Below are 24,116 nucleotides of genomic sequence, written 5' to 3'. Positions count from 1 at the left end.
CAGATGCGAACCAAAAACCCTCTTGCTGTGCAACCCAACATATGGAGTAAAGTTTTAAAATTGGCAAAAGGTTCCTTTAAGTAATATATAACAGGTTAAGATTGGGAAGTTAAGGTATAACTGAATAAATCTATAATACACATGAAGGATCTCATCAGGATGAAGTCTTCCTGATGTTACTGAAGCTCTGATTTCTCTTTTTTATTGTGACAAAACTGATTTAAGTTATAATTTGATGGGTATTATTTTTTGGGGGGTGTGTATCGATGTTAATTTTGTTTTATAATAAAATGCAGTGATTGACAAAAATGACAATGCGAATAAATCTGTACTAACAACCATATTTTCTTTAGTTTCAGTCTGAATATAAGACTGTTTAGGTTTTACTCAGCAGATCACCTGGTGATGCTGCTTCACACCACAAGCATCTGGCTGTGCAGCTTCATGGGAACAAACAGTGTCTGTAATCCTTCACTACAAGACTGGGTTTCAGAATATACATTGTGAGTGTAAAAGGTCATAGTAACCAGAAATTAGTATATTTGTTAAAGACAGAAATGAGAATGTCTCAGCTGGTTAATGGTTTAGCTGTGTCTTTAATATTATTTGAAATTATAACTTAAAAAACATGGCACATAGTAAGAATTGTCTCTTCTCTGATGCTTTGTCCTTTGTCATTAAAAAATCTAAATGTATATCTGAAACTTTTGATGTACATATAAACGACTGAGGTAACCACAGAGACAATCACAATAATTGGTAAATGGTAACTTGTTTAAACTAAGTGATAATTAGTTTAAACTGTCGAAGGTTTACAGAGACCTTAAACTATGTCGCCGAGGCACATGAGTGTACAAGCAGCTCATTTTAGATTTTTGGCAACAGGCAGTACATTAGAAATTGCTTTAGCGTCACCCACAACAAGACGTACACATGAAAAAATAGGAAGACGTCACAGGAAAAAACATTTATTAAAATGGACAGCAAAATAAAATTGTAAAAAAAAATCAAGGACTACATGAGACAATGTTCTATTTTAGGCATACCCTACAAAAAAATACCACAATTCATATTTTTTTCATAATTCTAGCATCCATGACGCTTTCCCCCATAAACATAATTCCAAATCAGTCCTATGGTTTATTTTACACTGTACCAAGGAGACACACTAAGAAAACGTGTCGGACTAATGAAATTTATTCTGAAATGTTTCTTCAAGGTTTTACCCCTCAAAAAATACAATTTGCTCACATCAGACTTGCCAGGAAATACACTACCACCTGTTTCCTTGGAACTGATCTGTGTGGGGAGGGGAGTGATGTTGCATTAACATCACTCAGTACCTCCTGTGTGTATCTCCCAAAATCAAAATTGTGCTTATTACATAATATTCCCAGTAACTACAGTAAATGTGCTTATTGTGAGCTTTTGTGGCAGGTCAAAGTTAGTGACTTGACTTGTTGATGTGTGTATCGTCTGGTACAGGTACAGTCATGTTCAGGTAATTCCAGGAAGGGCGACCATGGACATGTTTATTCTATAGTCACAAACAGAAAGTCAGGCTTCCCATAAATTTAGCTAAAGGTAATACTGCAAGGAAATGCAGTTGGAATATGGTTATGCCTTTAATCTGTCCAGTGAAATTGGTGCAGTTTTCATTCTATTAAGTTAATATATCAGTGATTCAAGTTAGTTTTGTTGGCTATTTTCAGTTTTTTTTCGATTTTGTCAGATCTGGTGAACTCATTCAATAAATCTAGTTCCAGGTTGATTTTAAAAATCAAAAACAAATGATGAACGCAATTATTTTCAATGTTAATCTGCAGATTGTTTCATGATTAATGTCTGAATCACTTGGATACAGAATAACTGGGGAATATTTCTCATCTTGTAAAAAACAAAGTTTGACTGATCAATTAATCGACTAATTGCTTCACTGTTGTGTCTGTCCCAACAGAAAACTACACTATGACATCATGGGGAAGGTGGATAGAATAACAACATGGCTTTGTTATTGCTCAGTCCACTGTAAATCCCCTCTTAACCTTTCTTTTTCAACAAGCATTCGCCTAAATTTGGTACTTTTTCTTTTTAAAACTATTTTTTTCTTTTTCTTTTTTATCTTGTTTTTACTCTGTAGCACTTTGATACTGCTTTGAGCAATGCAAAGTGCTCTATAAATCCAATTTATTATGATTATTATGATTATTATTCTTATATATTAGATACCATTCATCAAATTGTTTATAATATATAATCCTCCCATGATGACATCTTGCACCCCTCTATAAAGGCCGGTGCGGCTCCCATGGGGACAAGCGGAGTCGACCTCCTCCACCATCAGACACGCAGTAGTCGCTCTTCCACCTGAGCTCTCTCAGCCACAGATGTGTGGGCGTGGGGGCGGAGCGCAGAAATCCCCGCAGCGCTGGCCAACTTGTGACTCTCCGCGTTCCGCCAGGGCTCCGCGTCTCCGCGGCGTGGGCAGCGACTTTACGACCATCGCTCGGGATCAGGCCATTTCTTGTAAATGCGCGCAGTTAGGAGAAAAAACACTTCCGGAGTGGGCCGGGCCCGCCGACGCCACGCGCACCGATTGGTCGGAGCCAGGCCGCGTCGTCGAATCTTCGCTCAGCTTTTTCATTCATGACCCCGTGAGCGCAATAAACCCAGCGGACATGTGCCGGCGACGACTCACTTGTTTGGATCTCACGGTGTGAAAATCTGTCATCACCTCCGGATTTAACACGCAGACACAGAGCCGAGAGCTCAGCTCTTTCTGTGAGTGCGTTTACTTTTCCTTTCTGTTCTATACTACTATACTATACTACTATAATATCTTCAAAGTGAATGATAAACTTTTTTCTCCATCATCTCCATCCAGGTGTTTTTCTCCATCAAGATGTCGAGCTCAGGGGGTCGCAGGCTGAAGCAGTGGCTGGTGGAGCAGATCCAGAGTGGTCAGTACGCCGGGCTGCAGTGGGAGGATGAGAGCCGCACGATGTTCCGAATTCCATGGAAACACGCAGGGAAACAGGATTACAACCAAGAAGTGGACGCATCCATCTTTAAGGTTTGACAGCACTCTGCCCATGGGAACATTACTGACACACAGGCGGGGGATCTGTCAAGTGCTTCCACAAGTCTGCTGATTCTGGCGACAAATAATAATTTGTGGTCCTTTAAATGTCATTGTTTCACTTGTAGTCAAGATTTTTATTTTTATTCGGATCATATTTGGCCTTTATTTTTGAATAGTAGTAACGCTAGAATGTTATTTTATCACAAAAAAATGACCCCAAAATATAATTTTTGACACCGTTTTTTCTTTCTTTCCCTCCGCAGGCCTGGGCTGTGTTCAAAGGCAAGTTCAAGGAGGGGGAGAAGGCTGAGCCCGCAACATGGAAGACAAGACTCCGCTGTGCCCTCAATAAAAGCCCTGACTTTGAGGAGGTGACAGAGAGGTCTCAGCTGGACATCTCTGAGCCCTACAAAGTTTACCGCATCGTACCGGAGGAAGAGCAGAAGCGTAAGTGTCTGGTCTCGTGGCCTTTAATTGTGTTCATTTCCAGTCGAAATCCAAATCCTGTTTTCTGTTTTCTTTGTCATTTGAACAACTGATGACTTCAGAGCCAACAGCTATTCTGTAAAATTGTCATTAGAACTGCCAGTGCAATGCATGTTGCCAGGTTAAATTCCTGCATTCCTTATGTAACAATGAATAATAAAAGACAATGCAGCAAGTGAAACCACTGTGTTTGTACAATGAAAAGAATCCGTGTGCTATTATTTCACCCACAGATGGCAAAAGCTCTTTGACAGCCATGGCAGCTACCACCAGCTCTGGCGATATCACTGACTGCAGCCCTACAGAAATAGAAGAGCTCATAAAAGAGGTGAGACTGCACCTCACTTCAAACTATTCACTTTTACCCCTCACCTCTTTCCTGCTGTCCTCTGTCACAGATGCACTTCATTGCTCAGCTTTTGTTCCAGTTTTTTTTTTTATGACTCATGCACACCCCTTACAATTGATCTTCATGACTACGGGTGCTTTGTTGACAACACCCTTTTGTGTCGTTGTATTTTGCAGGAAGAAGGCTGTAGCATCCAGGCCAGTCCAGAGTATTGGTCCCAAGGCAGCATTAATGGTAATGGGAAGTTTTCTACCTGCACATTAAGTTTTTCACAGTTCTGTTCGTGATGTTGGTCGATGTTTGTCCAAGCACCTTTGCCTTTTGTCTCATCTCTCAAGTAAGGGTGTTAGTTCCCGTCACTCTGAGCTATGAGCTTTAACATCTTTGAAATTAACCACAGTGGAAAGCTCAGACAACTGTGGGTGCTAAATAGAGGTTGTTTGCTTGTCTGTTGAATTTTGCAATGGAAGAATTGACTAACATCCTGTTGAACTTTGCTGAATAAGGCGTTTATTTCTTTGGGAGATTGTGCGAGAGAAACGGCATTTCTGATGATGCAGCAACATAATGTCATGACACTGTGGTCGTTTCCACTGTGTCAAAGACTCACCCCTCCTTCCTGTAATTCATAGTTTTCCCACTACATCAGGACCCTTTGCCATCAGGCACTATCGGCTCAGGTATGTATTATGTAATCAATGAAAGTGTCATAATAAGATTAAATTAATAGTAAAACATTGCTGGTAATAATGAAACAAATGAAGCACAACATGCAGAGTATTTACTGTTTTGAAAATATATTTTCAAAATGTTCTCTTCTACAGCATTCTCCCAGATGATGATCAGTTTCTACTATGGAGGAAAACTGGTGCAGAACACACTGGTCACTCACCCTGAAGGTTGCAGGATTTCTCCACAACAGCATCTGGGTCGTGGCGCCCTCTACAGTTCAGACAGCATGCAGAGCGTTAATTTCCCCCCTGCTGAGCTCATCGAGTATGACCGCCAGCGCCATGTTACACGCAAGCTCTTGGGCCACCTGGAGAGGGGTGTACTGGTCCGTGCCAACCAAGAGGGCATCTTCATCAAAAGGCTCTGCCAGAGTCGAGTCTTCTGGAGCGGGCAGGGAGAGGTGGCCTCACAATTCACCTCCGTGCCTTGTAAACTTGAGAGGGATGCTGTCGTCAAAATTTTCGACATGGGAAGGTTTCTTCAAGGTTAGCATTCATGTTTATTCAATTCTTTGGAAGCTCAGAAGCTCAGATTCAATGAAAAACATAGACAGCAAGCACGTTCACATGCTATTTTTGGTTTCAGCTCTACAGCTGTACCAGGAGGGTCAGTTTCCCGCTCCTGATCCGACAGTGACTCTGTGTTTCGGAGAAGAGCTCCATGATCTCAACAATGCCAAAAGCAAACTGGTCATTGTGCAGGTAAGACCCATCAAGTCATTACATGTGTCTCGTTCAAACAGTTGATTGATTGATTGATTGATTGATTGATTGATTGAGCAACATTAATTAAGATTCTATTCGACCTAGAAGCCCAAAACACATCTTCCTGTCTTCTCTCTCTCTTTGGCAGATCACTGTGGTGAACTGCCAGCACCTGCTGGAGGCAGTGAACATGCGTCGCTCGCAGCCTTACTGCAACAACCCAATCCTGGACATGTCTGATGCTGTGGCCTCTGACCAGATGGCCCACATCTACCAGGACTTGTGCAGCTACAGTGGACCGCAGAGGCCAGCCTGCTATAGAGACAACATGCCTATCACTGCCTGAACTGTGAGCAGTATAATACACCTAGAGCTCCTGAGTGTGCACTGGACAATATGTACAACATATTACGGACATTCCTTTATTTTCCTTTTTTTATACTTAATTTAAAATTTGTAGCAGCAAGTGGAGACGTAGAGATAAAGAAGAGTACGACTTTTAATCTGCAGCTCGATATAAGGATGTCCCTAATATTTGTATAGAAGTAATGTTAAATTTGTATGAGTACAGCGCTAAAACTTGCCTCTGCTTTATCATTAAAAAAAGATTATATAAGAGTAGCGTTGTTAGATATTACACACAACTTACATGCTCAAAAGTCTTATACTAGAAAAAAAAAATGCTTACCAACTTTAAAAAAAAATTGGTAATACACAAATAAATTAAGTTTTTTCAACCCAAGGTAAGCAATTTAAGTCAATTAATAACTTAATTATTTTTTTTGTGTTACCAGGTGAAGTAGTCTTTCTAATTTGGTAAGCAATTTCCTTTTTTTAGCGTAAGAACAGACAGAACAGATTCATTCTGCTGACTTTAACAAATCTTTTTATATCTTTAGAGACTTTAACTAAAAGCCCCATGACAACAGTTTGATATAGTGTATGCAGGCAATTAAGTTCTCAAATAGCATTTAATTTCAACATGCGTCAGCTTCCTTGTTGTTGTTTTTTTGCAGCTGTGTCACTTCTGTAGTGGGACGACCATTTGGATGAACAAATGGGCATTTTGTCAGATCTTTTTGTATTTTGTTTTTACAGTAAATATTACATCTTTATATGAGTTGATAAAAACAGCATGGCATTTTAGATGCAATGTGGCATCCTTTTTCAGATAGGTTTTACTATCAGACTGTGTATTTTACTTTATTTTTAATGAACTGCTTTTGAAATAAAACAAAGTTTTTACTGAACTATAAATGTGCTTGCCTTTATACAATCATATACATATTTTCATTATTTAACAATTTTCAAATTACTATCAACAATTTTACACACGCATGTACGCACACACACACACACACACACACATTTAAAAACATTGTGTATAACTATGTAACTGGTTTTGTTAACTTAACTTATTGTAACTCTTACAACAACCAAAGCCAATCTGATTTTCCTGATGAAGAGATAAATGTAAAGCTGGGTTACAACATTTAAAAATGAAATAAATTTAAAACATGTAATTCTGCAGTCTTTGTAGCACATTTTCTGTCTACTTGTTCAGTCCGTGAGTGACTTGGTGCAACTTTCAAATCTTCAATACTGTTTTCCTGCACCATTCTGTGAAAACTCTAAAATAGCCGTAGGCATAATGTAATCCAGTTCATTAAGAATCATGATTGATATTTAGGCTCCTGATTGGAATTTTAAATATAACTCTTGTGGTTATACAATGCTTGGCTGCACAAAATACAAATGTCTGTGAGGTGGAAGAGGTTAAAGCAAATTTCACATTACGCTAATCTACAATTTCACATTAATCTCCAGAGATACAATTCCTATTGTCTTGAAAATAATTTATTCCGTAAAACAAAAAAAAATATCAGGAACATCATTAAAAAGGTCCACATTGAATTTAATAAGAAAATATTTTATAGTTTAGAGGGAACTACTCCTCTACTGAGACCGCAATTTTCTATGAATATGAGCTATCTATTACTCCTGCTTAGGAATGATGAAACTAAAACAATGTATGAAACTAAAAGAAGGATCTTGGCTACTCAAGACAGGGAAACTCTCGGACAAGCCCCTCACCATCACTCCAATGAGTAACAAAGTGAGAACGAGAGGTGACCAATTGGTGCGACATGATTGAATGAGTCACCATGAGACACAATAACATCCCTTCATCTTCATCATCTCTCATCATGTCTCATACAGTTGCTTGTTATTAACCAGGGGTTAAATGACGGTGTAATCTTTCACATCAGACCATTTACATGGTGGCAATATTGGCAGGGAAATGTGTACAACATGTTTTGACACGCGCACGCGCACACAAACACACACACACACACACACACACACAAACACACACACAAAACATTTTCAGTTCCCCAATACAAAACACATGGTTTCTGATGGTCATTGTAAATGCTTCCACACATACTGTAAATATATCATTGCTCTAGTGGAAAATCCATAATGCAAGGAAGTCTGGCTCTTTGTTAAAATTGCCATAATATTTAAAGGTTGATTATGAAATAAATGAGAACAAAGTGGTTACAGACACAAAAAAATAAATATAACATAAATACATTATAAGCATATAGTGTTGGGCAGCTCAGTCAATTTGTTTTTGTTATAGTTGTTTTTTAATGATGAAAAAAAAAGGTATGTTTTAAAGACTCACACAAAGATCACATAGTGAAAGACAACTAAACAACCTTAAACTAAATTAGAATATTTAATGAATGGTTCACTGAATAAAAAACACAGGTGGAATAATGTGTGTGTGTGTGTGTGTGTGTGTGTGTGTGTGTGGTTATCTATTCTATCTGGGGGAGTTCTGTCTAACTTCCACAGAACAGGAACTTACTTCAAAAACTGTCACAGGAAACTTACTCTACCCCCACTCCTCAAATATGCCCGAGCCTGGATTAAAATAATGTATTAATGGTACACATACATTATATACCATGTAATCAAGAATATACAACTAATGTACTTTTTGAATAACAGGCTTGTACAGCATCTGGGTTCAGGTTGGTTGGAATAAAGAAAATCCAGGAAAGGATTTCATTAAAAGAAAGATGAAAAACAATGAGATTGTTTTGGGCCTATAATTTAATTTATTCAGTAAGATTCTCTCCAAAATTCAGCAGGGAAATTGAAAGGTGAATATTACCTCAACATTAAAGGGCCCATATTATGCCCCCTTTTACACAAGTTACATTGGTTTTCAGGTGTGTGAACTACATGTCTTTGCCAGTCCATGTCAAAACACCTCAAGGATCAAGCCACACAACACCCTCCTCTTTCTGTAGAAACAGCCCTGTGAGACTATTGTCGATTCCAGCGCTTTCCTCCTCACTCCTCGCCCCCCTCCCTTCGTGTTCCGCAAAGCTCCGCCTCGCTCCTCCTCGCTCCTCCTCGCTCCTCCTCGCTCCTCCCCGGGTCTGCTGCCATGACAACAGTCGCACGTAACAAGGCACATACACGACGTAGAGACCCGGGAGGCCCAGAACACATTCTCCATAATTACACAGAGCACAAGGGGCTGGGCGATAGAACGTTAACGACATCCCGGCCGCCGCGAGTCTAGCTACGCCGGTAGCCGGTAGCCGCGACCGACCGCCGGCAGCCGGTAGCCGGTAGCCGCGACCGACCGCCGGCGGCCGGTAGCCGGTAGCCGCGACCGACCGCCGGCAGCCGGTAGCCGGTAGCCGCGACCGACCGCCGGCGGCCGGTAGCCGCGACCGACCGCCGGCAGCCGGGAGCCGCGACCAACCGCCGGCAGCCGGTAGCCGCGACCGACCGCCGGCGGCCGGTAGCCGCGACCGACCGCCGGCAGCCGGGAGCCGCGACCAACCGCCGGCAGCCGGGAGCCGCGACCAACCGCCGCAAGCCGGGAGCCGCGACCGAAAGCCGGCAGCAGCGAGGTCCGCCGGCAGCAAGCCGGCAGCCGCGAGAAAATGATGGCGTAGACGCGATCTGTTTTTCCGCACTTCAAGGGGGGAGGTGCTGCTCAGGTTGGGGGCGTGGTCGCCCCAGTAGCAGGAGTCAAATTACGTCACTTGACGCCCGGGCTGTGAATGGCTCGTTTACAGACCGTCTGCACGGCCAAACCCAAACCACGAATCAACGACTCATTGTTTTCTTTTCATTCTCCGTGGGCTGGCAGACACCCCAGATAACAAGATATACGTGGAGACAGGCTGAAAAGGTGCCTGGAGCATAATATGGCCCCTTTAAATTGGATTTTCTGGATTTAATTTTTCATTTTTTGTGTTCTCATTGTTTTTTTCAGTTTTATTCAGATTACTTGCTGAGAATTCAACAAGAAAATGATTCAAATAAATCAAATCCGCAGTAGAAATTAAGGTACTATAAGTAGTTTTTGCTTAAAACTGCCGTACTCAGCTTATTTAGTATGTTATTGAATCCTTGTTTTTGGAAATCTATTTCTTTATTATTATTTTATTTTTTTTATATATTTTTAAGGATAGAAGTTGTTTGAAGGCACGAATAAGCTTGGTGCTGAGAGCCACAGACAGGGCGGGAAATCCCGAAATTATTGAGAGATGTAATTATTGAGATCTTGTTGAATTTGATACAACAAACTATAAAATAACACCCAGCCTCATCCTTATGGCGCTAATCGTACAGTTATTCAAAACACCTCACTTGTGTATTTCCATTTGGGGAGACTACATTTCTACCGTATGATATTACAACAGGGAATGTTGTAATTTTAATCCCACAGTATTCATCTGACGCCTCTACTGTAGATATAATCTGTGCAGTTCAGGGTTTTTCATGAAAGACATGGGATGGACTATTTTTTGTTAGCAAGCCTGCCAAATGTAATGTCAGACCAGATGATCAAAATACTGTACTTCTTATTGTTTAAAGCCATGAGTGATCATGGTGATATTTTGTCGGGGGGGTTTTTGTCAGAAAGTGCAGATGTGAGAGTCGCAGGGGCAGAGGCGGTAAACGCTCCACAGATCTCGGGATGCTGATGCAGGAGGATGCATTTTTCCAAAAGAGTACTTTTACTTCTGACATCCGATTTCTTGGAAACACTTATGCTTTTACGAAAGTGGAATTTGAAAGTAGCATTGTCACTCGAACTGAAGTGCAGGTTTAATTTTTAATTCCTCTTCCTCTGCAGGGAGTCTGACAGGAGGAGAAGAAGACAAAAGGAAACGAATGCTTGTGTGCATTTTTGCCAACGTAGTCTCTTTTCTGCACACATTCTCAATGTCTGCCCTCTGGTTCTCTTTGTATTGCAACATCTCCTTGTGGCATCTGAAGCTTCCCACAAGAAACCATTAGAGACAAGTGATCAACAGAACTGATGTTGCCAACACACGTAACTATGGCCATCTGCTCCATAACATTTCAATCTAAGTGTCCTACAAAAGACACTTAAAGGAGGCAACATGTGTTTCGCGAAAAAGCAGAATTTTTAGGAAATCAAGTAAAAAAGGAATAACTGCGAAGTGAAAGGAATCACTTTGTTGTCTTCTGATTTGTCTGTATTGCTGACTCCTCAGTCCTGTCAATAGTTTGGCATTATGCGCAGCACTGACCTTTCATTTATGCTGTTGTTGTTTTCAACCGCAAAATACAAAAATACAAAGACCCATCGGCCTATACATATTGTATATTGTATTTTGTAGATATACTGTATGAAGGATTTTGCAAATGTTCAAAAAATTAAGGGACTGTATTTTGAGGCCTTATTACTGCTGTTCCAGGTGAGTGAGACGTGATATATGCAAACAATGCCCTGGTGGTGAGTTGTGATTTACCCCGAGTAACTTGTATTGTGTAAGCTGTGGTGTTGAAGGCGTCGGTGGCGTCTCTGGGGAGAGAGATGGTTTACAATTAGAGTGGGTGAGATGAGAATAGACATCCAGAGAGGAACTGGGAGAGGACAGAGGACGCTGTCAGTGAAGAGACAGGTGGACAGGGAGCCCACATCCTTGGAGGCAGGGAGAAAGTCACTTAACCACATGTGTTGTGTACACACATGCACACGCACACACACACACACCATGGTAGCCACTGATCAAGGATCATATCCTCTAATCAGTATCAGTTCATGTCCTACAAAGGTCCATGTGGCCTCGCACCTATGGAGGTCCTCTTCAGGGTTAACTGTCGAATTCTCTTTGTCGAATGAGGAGCTGTGAAAACTACTTTAAATCTCAAATCAACATCTATATGGAAGACAAGAAGATGGGTCTAAAGAAATGTACAAAATGGGACAGGAAAGAAAATTTGACATGTAAAAGTGAAGAGAAGTAAGTTGGTTGGTTGGTTGACCAAAAAAGGGTTTTAATGTAAACTGTAATCAATTTCTAATTATTGTATTAATGTCTTAACATTTTAAAACATTTGATAAGTCAGAGGTCAGGGCATCAAGAAGATAAACAAACAAAATCCGCAGAAGAAAATATTACCCCAATAGCGATATTAGATTAAAGGTTACTTTGAAGACAGGGGTCTTGTTGGGGTGTAATGCATCTGAATCAGTGAACAAAGCGTCAGTCTGTGTCTTGCTTGCTGCACTCTTTGACTAGAGTGATCCCTGACCGCCTGATCTGTCCGTGGACAGGAAACACAGGAAGATGATCCAGCACACAACTTCTCCCCTGAAAAGAGGAACGGTTGGTCACACAGAACTGCTGTGGAAAACATTTAGACAATTCAAACATTTGTGATCTTTGGTCTTATGGGAGTGAAACATGAATGGGAGGGAATCCACCCAGTTGTGGTGAGAATAGCATCCAATGTTTGGAAATATTATCTTTCATTGCCTTGAATTACATCTGTTCTGAGTACCGAGTTGACTTTTTTCAAAACTATTCACAAAGTCGGTACAACAGCAGTCAGCGTGGGCAAAACTGTGACTTTTCATTGCCTTGTTTGAAAATCACCACATCTTTCAAAATCCAAAAGAAAACATCAAAAGATCACATCAAAAGCAAACCAGCCACCACCAAAACTCCATGTATTTACACCCCATTCGACTGAACATTTTGTAAATGTATGGGACAATGTGGTGTTTCAGCATTATCTCCCAGTACCAGAGGTGCTTGCAGCCCATCCCAGGATATTTTGACTTTTCTTTATTATTCCTAAGCAAAATTAAGAAAGAAATGTCTTTCTTTATTTTGTATCTTGGTTCTTGGGATCTTTGGGATCTTGGTTTATACCAAATAGATATGCTGAACAAACTACATATTCTATCACATAGAAATACATGAAATTCAGCCATATTATCCTTATGCCACTTTTTGTCAGTTCTCTTAGGCCATTATAGGCAGTATAGAGAAATGTCAGTTGAAAATGATTAAAGAAATAAGTCATAAGTAATTCCTTCCATGCAGAAAATTACAGGTTGGACATTTTCACAGAAATACTGATAAGTTGTTTATTACAAACATCCGTGCATGGTGTACTTCTGTTTCATATTCACGTAAAACAAAACTTATCAGAAGCAAAAATAAGGTGATGGATGTTGAAGTGGAGGGGAAGACCAGGGTGGGGTGACAGTCCCTGGGGAAGCGGGTGCCAGGGGAGCATGAGTGCTGTCTTGACAGATCATAGCTTCGTGCTCGCTATGTCTGTGTGAACGTACAAAGCACTGACGTGACAGGATGTGGGTTGCCAGAGAGTTGATAGATGTGGGGCATCAGCACATACCTGAGAAATCTCAAGTAATTTTGAAAATGAACCGAAAAATGTAATGTCAAAATACTCATCAGTAAGAGAAAGATGTGCTTCCTTACAATATTACTTATGTGTCATAATGCTTTTAATTTGCTTCAGTCTTTCACGAGCATTATTTGCACCAGAAAATATATGAGACTGTAATATTTTTACTCTTCCTCAACAATCTGTTTTTGTTAGTATTTTTGGTTGATTACGTGTCACTCCGTTATTGATTGAGGAACAAATCTTTGTGGTTTGAAACCTTGTTTCCAGCGATATATATAAGTCACGTCGATTACACAACCTTTTTTCCGAGCGAGAAGCCACACGGTGGCCAGACAACAGGTGCTGCTGGGATGGAGATTATTTAAAGTTGCTCTAAAATGAGTTCCAGTACAGCTGAAGGAGCCAGTTTTCTTGTATGCCTCTATGGACCACATGCTTTGGTAGAAAGTGACAGTACATACTTCCCCCTTTAAAATGCCAGATTCCAAACATGATCATCATATGACTGAGGTGGAATTATCTGAACTAATAAAATTCATGCAGTGAATCTCACTATTTAATGTCACTGTTGTTTGGAAACTATGGAAATACCTGCTGTCTCACAATGCATTTACAGGTTGCATGATGAACATGACACTGTAATAAAAATGTCAACAAAATTAGGATTGGTGGAGGGAAACTAAATCTATCAGAGAAGAAAAAAAATTGCAAACAATTTGCATGTTTATAAGCATCAACCCGATGAGAGGTTCAAATGTATTTTTGTCACATGTTTTGCATGTACAGAGAAGGTACCAGTCCTGATATCCACTGAAGCAGATCCTGTATGGCTGAACATGATTCTTTAGCACACTCTATAGCTCACATCAATAGAGAGTGCATGGGGGAAAGTCCTACCTATGTATCTTGGGACAAAAAAAAGAAATGTTCATGTCATAAGAGGGCTGAGAAGCATTAGGGGGAAAGAGTGAAACTAATGAAAAAAGAGGAAATAGCTTATTGTTGTTCGATGAGATATTGTTGAAGGATCTTTTGAAATTGGGTTAGTTTTTGTTTTAAGTTTGTAGCACTGAATGAAAAGACAAGGAACTTGGACAATACCTCATCTACTACAGCGATGTAGTGCCATCTAGTGGCAACATTAAGTTTAAGATTATTCACAAGCTTTACATTTCACAGAAGCCTCAGTTAAATTCACATGAATACCAAACTATTTCTCATTAAGTTCAGCAGGGGGTTTTCAGATTTCATTGTAATATCATTATAATCATACCATGAACTCCCCCTCTGCAGATCAAATGTCGGTGGTATCCAATATCGATGGTCTTAATGATGTGAGCAGTGAGAGGAGAAATTCATTTTAAGGCTTGTTCATTTTTCAAAATGAATTTTCCCGCCACATGCAGCCTCTGACAACAGACACATTCTGGCTCTGCTGCTCATCTTGATGTACATATCATTAAATTCCATTCCCTCATTTTCCAAAGCGATTCCATCAGGGAAAGCAGATTATGTCTCCAAGTTCTCCGGGCAAATTTTGTTTATTTGTCATTTCTGCTACATTTAAAACCACAAGAGATCACACGCACGTGACCAACACAATTAAAGATATTTTCTTGGACTCGCCTTGCAGATTATGTAGCACACAAACTTCGCATTGGGATTGTTGCTACGATGAAAAGATCTATACAAGAATGTGATAAAGTCAGAGAGGTTACAACGACTCTGCAGCGAGAGCGTATCTCACGGCTCCAGTGTGACTGTTTTGTCAGGGAAGTTGTTGGGAAGTGTTGTGTTTACTCAGTGTTGCGTTTTCAACTTGACTTGTTGTTTTTTCAGCAATTACAATCAAGCACAGAGGAACCACAAACAGGAAGAAAAAAAATAGATAAGGCACAAGACCGTTGCTTTCAAAAGAGACTAAATGGAGATTATCAAGGGAAAGTCTTTGGGGAGGTGCATTCATTTATCAAGGTTTGATCCTATCTGAAAATCTGTCACAACATCACACCAATGACACAGTAACTCATATGGTTTAGCAGAAACGTAGTGGCTTTTACACCTTTTAAAGGAGTTTGCAGAAAAACGGCTTTTGAAGGTATCATCTCAGTTCCTAATAGATATGCTATTTCTGGGGGTATTTCTCTCCAAAAATGCATACTTTGGAAATTATCAATATAGGTTTTTTTATTTACTATCATTATTTACTTCTCTGCATTAATTTCATGCGCTTTCCTGACTTTTCCCCCCATTTACTTGCCACACAGGCAGATGGCGGGCAAGTCCTGGACCGCTCCAGAGATGTCTTCATGAGTGTTTATGTGGATTGTTTAGAGACTTCTTCTTTTTTATTACTGAGTCACTCAAAGCATGACAGGCAAACCTCCACCCCTCTCCTCTCTCTCCGTCTCTCTCCGTCACACACATTTCCGAGACCTTCCTCGTTGTGCTTAACAATGATCTTTGCCTCATCTACACCCAATTACTCACTGACCCTAATTGAATTCTTGGCAGAGGGTGAGGGTGGTGATGTACGTGCACTGAGCTAAGACATCATCAGTCTTGGTCATTGGCCTCATTAGGTAGCCTAAAGTGACCTATGATGTCAAAACGGAAATGGTGCTCCTTTTTTTCTTTCTCTTTTTAATCGCACTGTCCACCCCACATGTCCACTTCATGGCAGTGTGAGAAAAAGTTGTTTTTCAGCGTTATTTTGGGCATGAAATAGAGAAAGTTCCTTCAAGGTTTGGGGATGTGAGAGTACCTTCTGTGGTCTCAACAAACTTCTTTTCATGAGAGAGGGGCTTTTTTCCCTTGTCTCACGTGGAACGAGGTTTTCAGTCTGATGTTGCAAAACACTGCGTACATACAGTGTGAACTTTCCAGATCTGGATGGTGAAACTAACCTTACCTTGAACTCTAGAAAAGGGTTACAGCTGTGTCCATCCTGAGAGAAGTGACACTACTCACAAAGTTTATCAAATCGGACACAATTGTAAAACATGTAATGCTAGCTCACACTCACAGATCACATTGACATTTGACACTGGATCATTGAATGTATCGTCCTCTGGTGAAATTCTCTGATGACAAAATGTGTGTTATTTTGAAAATCCCCAAATCTGCAAGTCTATGTGATAGGGGAAAAATACAAGTGGTGTGTTTGGTTGCACCATATATAGTATTGGTCACTTGGTGTTGTGAATTTCTGTTTGGTGGAGGAGACAGCTGTGTCTGAAGATTTACTCCAACTCTCCATGAAGCTCGGCCGAGGCAGCTGAGCTCTCAGCCTCTTCATCACATCCTGGATTTCAGCAGAAAATCCGTGGAGCAGAGGCGAGGAACTGGTCTGCCTCCAGCCTCTCCCAGGGGTTGAATTACGATTTCCCGAGTAAAGCTGAACCCAGGGAAACCGCCTGAACGGTCATCCATCAGCAAGGGTGTCTGCGTCCTCCTGAACAATGTGTGACCCCTGGGCGCAAAGAGGGTCAGAAGAAGGGTGACTTCCACCTCCACGCACATACACACATATCACAAACATACTCACACACATAAACCAGCTCAGTGCACAACACCGTCATTCTGCTGTCTGTTTTACTACTTTATTACTAAAAAGTGTTGTTTCATACAAAATGTAGCAGCCTAATAAACAATGTAAACTGTAAACCAATGGTTCATCAGGAGAAATGGGCCATTAATAGCACATTAATTTTTTTTCTTCCATCAATATTATAATAAATAATTATATAATATAAATTATTAATGTTTTATTTTTCATTCTTTTTTATTTTTTTATAAAGTATTAAGCTAAACACCCACAATTAAAGGCTGGCATGACAAGAATTAATATACATAGTGGATGAAAACTGTACCAAAAATAAAATAAACCCTAAAGACCAAACAGAAAATATGCCTTTAGTTGAATTATCTGATTCTCTAATCTATTCTACATCTTTGTTAGTTTAAAAAAACAAAACATTTTGGTTTGTGTAAAAATCTATTTAGACCCACAACTATAAGTTTAAATCTCTCTAAATCTCTCTGTTGCTGTCATCTTACAAAATCAAAGTGTCTATCTGAGGTCATGACCTATTTATATGTCTAGGGATACACCAAGAAGAGCCCAGAGGAAAGTCGGTGGACGTAACACTCACCCATTGCATCATTATGCTTAACATTAGATAGAAGGCAACCCATGTGCCATTTCTGTGATGAAAAAAATGCTAGCAAACAAACAATGAACACTCAATGAGGTCGGGTTGTAATGTATTCGGATGCATGATACATCCGGGAGCCTACTGATGACCCCAGCACCACAGTGAATTGATCGTCATTGGTCATTCAACTTGGCTGGTAGTGGAAGGGTTTATAGCGCTCTGTAGACCAAGTGGCAGTATGTGGAGGGATGGAATCTATCTGTATCTCTGCTTGGGCTCCTGACAGCTCTGGCTTTAGTCTGCACCCGGACCTCCTACATGCACGTCTCACTGTTTACTGCCCCCTGCCTCACGCTCCTCCCTCTCTAGAAATCTATCATTTCAGTGGGACCACCCACACATACGAGCAATACACAAATACAAATACAACACATGTACATACCCCAACACAAAATCTCACAGTAAAGGTTATCATCTTTTGATTGTAACTTCATCCTAAGCCAAACATGATCATAACCCCCTGCATACCCTATATCTAATTTAACTTTTTTTTTTAAAACTGTAACTTGATCTTTAAGAAGTTAAGATCTGCAAATACAGCCTTAATCCCCCAGTACATATGTGTCATTAGGGGGAGACAGATTCATGCTCATTCCTCTCACAATTTCCTGTAATAAAAGAGCAGTTTGAGATGAGGAGAGCTCTGAGCGGACTGATGCCAGCCCTTGATTCCTGGACACCTGGGAATTCTGCCCATGTTTGATGCCGTTTAATGTCTACTTGGAGATTTACTGAATCTGAATGTTAGTTGCGGTTGAACTGCCTTATATTACATTTGGTGTAGAAACTTTATGTCCGTATTGCAGAATTTTATTATATATATATATATATATATATATATGTGTCTGTGTATATGAATGTGTAATTGTGTGTAAGCAGGAGTTGTTGGCAGAAAAAGAGGAGATTGATAAGGTCGACCTAAAACACAGGAAGAACCCCCCTCCCCACCGAATCCACCTTACATTTCCTCTCCTTCACTGTCCATCCATCATTAGTAACACTGACTGCATCTCCAGGCACATGCATAACCTTACATCTAACCCTTAAACCCAGCCTTGGTTCTACTCTCACCTTTCCCACATTAACAGACTTCCTGGGAAAACTGGAGGCTCTCTCTCTCTCTCTCTCCCTCTCTCTCTGGCTTCATGCATAGTTGTGTGAGGATTTACCCTTTTTCTTTTGCACTTTCTCTCTATCACTCCACTAACCCGTATGCACCGTGAGACCATCCATCTGTTTGGCTGGGGAGTAGTGATCCTCTGGGTTATTTACACCTCTTACTCAGTACAAGTGTGTGAGATAGTGGAGGGTGGAGGACTTTTCTTGGAACGAGAAGTGTTATGTTCCCTTGTCTGTGGAGATTCTCGTTCGTACAGGTCATAGTTACCCGAGAGGTTGTTGAATCAGGAAATTCAACTACAACCAATTAAAAAGCACTAAAGAGAATGTCACTTCAAATGTTGTGTTGTGGAAAGGTTGGTTAATTCCTCTTCAGCTCGGGAAAATGACATGCCCAGAATGAAAAGAGTATATCGTTGCCAATACAAGGTCTATACGTCGTCACGTGACTCATGTAGACTTCACATAGTTCCCGCAAGTTCTTGGCGCGCAATTAGAATCCATTATTCAGAGGGACAGAACTGAGATTTATGATAATTAGTAGTGAATAAATGTCTCGATTTACAATATAGCAGGCCGACATGCCTATGTAGTTAATCATGACGATTTTTTTAAACCTTTTTTTTTTACAAATGTATTTATTTAATGTGCATGTTGATTTGATTCAGATGTGCTGATAATATACAATCTCATTATTTAAACGTCTTACCCTTCATAAGTGTAACACAGACGGTCCATTGACTCCATTCGGCTGCAACTCTAATGCGCTGCTGCTCACTTCCGGGAACTATTGAGAGGATCCATGATCCGCCATTGCCGGGGGAAGAAAAAAAAAAGGTCCATTGGAGTGAACGGAGTTGTCGCTACTCTCTGTCTCAACGGCTCTGCAAAATCCCGCAACAACGCCGTTTGCTACCTGTGAGGGCGCTGTGACGCACTTCCCCCCCCCCAGACGCCATTTCACATGCAACTTCCGCTGGTGGAGACGGAACAGGCGGATTAACATCTCAAAATGAAGAGCCGTCTCTGTGGCAGTTACCGGAAGCACATTTATGGATCAAAACAAAACTTTTCCTGCAAACAGTTTTGAAGGTAAGACATCATTTAGAATGTCGCTGTGTTGATCCGAACATTGGTCCGTGGGTGATGATGATGAGCTGAATGTTTGTCTGGGTGAGAGCAAGGCTTTGCCTTAGACTGATGTGTAGCTTGTGGTGTTAGCATGTTGGTAGCAGCAGATATAAAGTCAGTCGTCGTGAACATATCACCACGCACAGTCGTCGTGTGCATGCGGCATGCTGACTCAGTTGCTTGGTGTTTTAATCGTGTTTGGTGGAGGTGAAGAGGGTCGATGACACTGGCGTGCAGCCGTTAGCTTCATGGTTAGCATGTAGCACATGATTCTTCGAGCTGGTCGGAGAGTCATAATGAACGCACCATTGGAGTCAGTGGACTCAGAGCTTGTGACGTGTAGCTTGTGTCGTTAGCTTGGAATATCTGTCATATGTGGACATACATGGTTGGTTTTGACGTGGAGCCGAGTTTCTAATCATTCTGTGCATATGCTGCGTGGCTGTACTGCTTCATGTTGAGAACACTGATGTGTGACTTGGTCCTGTTGGGTCGGGACCGGGACCGAGGTGATTACTCTTTTCACTTTTTGTATTAAACCATGAAGAAACAGCTTATTTTGTTTTTAATTGTCCAGGTTTTGAGAAATTACGGGCCTATCCATCTGAAACGGTGTTTGCAGACTCAGATAGTGGGAAAACTAAAGGTTTACAGCCATGTCAGCAGCTTTGTGTCACAGTACTTTGTCTACGATCACTAGTATTAACTGTGGTAAAATATTGTTTAGTATTGTGGTAAAATATTTGCCATATTCACCATTCATGTTAACATTTGCTAATGCTTAAATACATGTTATATGGACATTATTGGTAACTAATAGCACACTTGCACTAATATTATCTACATATTTTACATATTTTTTTATTCCTTACAGTCTCTGTCCGTTTGTCTGTCTGTCCGTCTGTCCGTCTGTCTGTCCGTCTGTCCGTCTGTCCGTCCGTCTGTCTGTCCGTCCGTCCGTCCGTCTGTCTGTCCGTCTGTCTGTCTGTCCGTCCGTCTGTCTGTCCGTTTGTCTGTCTGTCCGTGCGTCCGTCTGTCCGTCTGTCTGTCCGTCTGTCTGTCTGTCTGTCCGTCTGTCTGTCCGTCTGTCCGTCCGTCTGTCCGTCCGTCCGTCCGTCCGTCTGTCTGTCCGTCTGTCTGTCTGTCCGTCCGTCCGTCCGTCCATCCGTCCGTCTGTCTGTCCGTTTGTCTGTCTGTCCGTGCGTCCGTCTGTCCGTCTGTCTGTCCGTCTGTCTGTCTGTCTGTCCGTCTGTCTGTCCGTCTGTCCGTCCGTCTGTCCGTCCGTCCGTCCGTCCGTCTGTCCGTCTGTCTGTCTGTCCGTCCGTCCGTCCGTCCATCCGTCCGTCTGTCTGTCCGTCCGTCTGTCCGTCTGTCTATCTGTCCGTCCGTCCGTCCGTCCGTCCGTCTGTCTGTCTGTCTGTCCGTCCGTCCGTCCGTCCGTCCGTCTGTCTGTCTGTCTGTCCGTCCGTCCGTCCGTCCGTTTGTCCGTCTGTCCGTCCGTCTGTCTGTCCGTTGTGGAGTTGTTTCACTTTTGTCCCTGTCAGCCTCAAGGTGAAGTGAACGGAAAAGTCCAGGGTTAAACTAAGTCTGTAGTATATTGTACGGGGACCATGAATGGAAACTGTAGTTGTTGAATATATTTCAATCAAGACTGAAATACACACAATAACAACATCTCTTGCAGGAAATAGTCTCTGTGTCACTTAGGAACACACTCTATCAGAAGTTTCCTATTTTCATCCTAGGAAAGGTGTTCAATTCATGTCCTGTTGAATGATTATTGATTATCTAGACTAGTAAGAGTGGGGAAACTTGTTGAAAAATCACAAATTAGTGCTTAAACTTCCATCGTGGAAGAGCAATATTGTGTGTTTGTGTGTGTGCGTGCATGTGCTTGTTTGTCTGTGTGCGTGTCTTTGATAGATTTTCGTTGTTTCAGTCTCAGAGGGATTACCAGAGCCAGCAGATTGTTGTCTTACATGAGCATTAGCACCAGGTCACACAGACAGGATGTTGATAACATCCTGCAAACTCCACCTCTCTCGCTCTTTGCCATTTTTTCTGTCTTCCTCCACCTCTGCATGTACAGACCAGACACAGATTCATCACAAGAGGACATAGACGATGTGGACCAACAATTTTATGATCTAACTGGTATTTTATGTGACTGATGACAACAATAACCTTGAGCTACTCACTGCTGTAGCTGAATCATGCTTTGTCATTCATTTCTGATCCTACTCACTCTGGCAGATGACACTCGGTTCTTGTTGGGAAATGTTAGAAAATCCCACGATTGTTTCACTTTGACTGTTTACCCTATGCATATACCCACGTAATCCAAAACAATGAGATTTGAGAATACCAAAGCCATATTACACCTAAACCTATCACTCAAAACAGCAACATGGAACCCCAGAAGATTTTAGATGTCAAGATGAAAGATTTCTCCCAGGTGAACACCCATCCATAAACAATTACCTAACGTACTTTATACATTCAGGTTTTTTTTGGAGTAACTGAGGAAAACAAGTGTTTAAAGTTGTCATCCTTGTCATCAGTTTTTGTTTCATAAGCGTCCACATTTCCTTTTTGCTGTTCCACATTTAATTTTGACAGTGATTCCCACACAGCCATGTGTCCCCTCTGTCTGAGGCACCAGTGGATTTCAAGTCAAAGCTAATAAATTGTGTTATCCAACAGCTCTCAGCAGCGTTGTATAAATGTGTCCTCCATGCTCTGACATTAGATCGAGTATGAGCGTTATGCTGTGTTTACTCGCACACCTCCCTTGGGTTGGAATCTGTCCAGCGTGCTCTGGACTGCTCAGGCTTCTCGTCGGGTCCGGCCTTTAGGCAGGATCTTGTAGGCCTGATTACAATACTGTCACTGGATGACGGATGAATGTTCTAAGGAGCTCTATCTTTAGCTTTGGGTAAAGCCTCCATTACTCAAGCCTCCACTTGGCTCTTAAGGGAAGGATGGAGGGATGAGGAGGGAAAAGACGGAGCAGCAGATGGAGAGTGAAAATAAGTCACTGCATAGGAAGAAAATCGCAAGTAGTGTTATTGGAGCAAGATGTGAGGATAACAGAAGAAAGTCGCTGACAGTACAGAAATCAGCAGAATGATAACCTTATTTATAGCAGTGAGTCTCAGTGGTAATTTCTGCGTATGTCCACAGTGAGAGTGTCTTGTGTTCTTCACTCCCTATCGCTGACACAGTTGTATTGCTCCGAGTGGAGAAGACAAAGCAGCATTTACCCAGGCCTCCCTCTGTCTGTCAACCTCCCCTCTCGGGGTTCTGTTGGTTTAACCCTGGTGGGCAGCAGGCAGGCCTGACAGCACCCAGACAGAATCCTGTGATTTATGGTGTGCTCCGAGAGTGGAGAGGAGATGACCACTCAGATTTGACCCCTGCCGTCTTATCAGCCACTCATCAAGAAGTAGAGAACACTCAGACTTATGGGCTTTTACTCATCCAAACCATGCGCAACAGCAGCACTCACCGAAGTTAGTCATTGGAGTTAGCTCAGGTAGTAGTCATGATTGTGGTGGAGTAGATGTAGAGATAAAACATAACATTCACCTATTTATCTCTTCTGTTGATTTCTCTTTGTGTATGTGGGGCTCAAAGTTAGAAATCAACATCCAAATATGTGCAAACTGTAGAGACGTTAGTGGTTCATGTATAGGTAATAGGTATTGGCATAATAGCCATATAAAAACTGATGTTGCTTAATTATTTGTCCTCTTAGACATATAACAATGATTCCATAATTTTTGCAAATGGTATCAAAGGTGTCTTCTGTCATTTCTGAACAACTATCAGTGACCCCGTTTTTTTTCTTCTTTGCAGTGCAGCCTGTATCCTGTAGGGGGAGTCCTGCACAATGCTATAAAACTGAAAGGAATTTCCACAATTTACGATACCCCACTTGGAAGGCTACAGTGGTTCATGATCAATACCCCTTAACAAAAGTCATGACATTAAATCAGAAAATACATATTCAGAAACTAGTGTCTAAACACAGAGTAGATACATTTAAAGCACTTTTTTTTTTTAAAGCTGTCAGCTAAAATTAGGACAAAGTTTCATGGCGTGAAAATTTGTGTTAATCCGACCATAGTTGATATTATATGTGTACCTGGTCATTCCCTTTCCAACCAGAAGAAAAAGAAACATTTTTCCACAGAGTTCACCACAGAACATCTTTAAAAACAAAAAAAAAAATCTGAGCTGGGTTTAAGGTGATGTAAACACAGATCTATTTCTGTGGCTATGACACACTGCGGTTTCTCTGGAAAGGGAACAGCAGCCTAACATTACAACAAAGGAGGCCACACAGACAGTGGTGGTTAGAGCATCTCTCTGGACCCAGACATGGACAGACGGACCAATAAAGGGATGGAGGGAAAGACCATCACGGTGGCCAAGTACAATCAATCTACTGACATACTATAGGCCTATGTTTTTTAACCCCAAACCTTAGACTGCATGCTTATTTAAAAGCAAAATCACAAATGGAGCTACTGTGTATTCACTTAACTCTTTATAAATGC

General features: G+C 41.3%; 1 protein-coding gene across 2 annotated transcripts; it reads left to right on the top strand.

Annotated features, from left to right (window-relative positions):
- Nucleotides 1-2,354: 2,354 nt before the first annotated feature.
- On the top strand, nt 2,355-6,603 carry irf8 (interferon regulatory factor 8). Of its 2 annotated transcripts, none has more exons than XM_035628493.2 (9): nt 2,355-2,785; nt 2,885-3,073; nt 3,346-3,529; nt 3,802-3,896; nt 4,094-4,151; nt 4,550-4,597; nt 4,742-5,134; nt 5,235-5,350; nt 5,502-6,603. In XM_035628493.2, exons 2-9 carry the CDS (start codon nt 2,903-2,905, stop codon nt 5,697-5,699), a joined length of 1,263 nt encoding a protein of 420 aa, XP_035484386.1. In that variant the 5' UTR covers nt 2,355-2,785; nt 2,885-2,902; the 3' UTR covers nt 5,700-6,603. The 2 variants fall into 2 exon arrangements, with proteins under 2 accessions (XP_035484386.1, XP_035484385.1); XM_035628492.2 differs by having other exon boundaries at nt 2,364-2,781.
- Nucleotides 6,604-24,116: the final 17,513 nt, after the last annotated feature.

This window comes from Scophthalmus maximus, chromosome 4 (assembly GCF_022379125.1).
Source record: "Scophthalmus maximus strain ysfricsl-2021 chromosome 4, ASM2237912v1, whole genome shotgun sequence".
Classification (NCBI taxonomy): domain Eukaryota; kingdom Metazoa; phylum Chordata; class Actinopteri; order Pleuronectiformes; family Scophthalmidae; genus Scophthalmus; species Scophthalmus maximus.
Note: the sequence above shows the minus strand (reverse complement) of the source record. Positions and strands in the feature narration are given on the sequence as shown.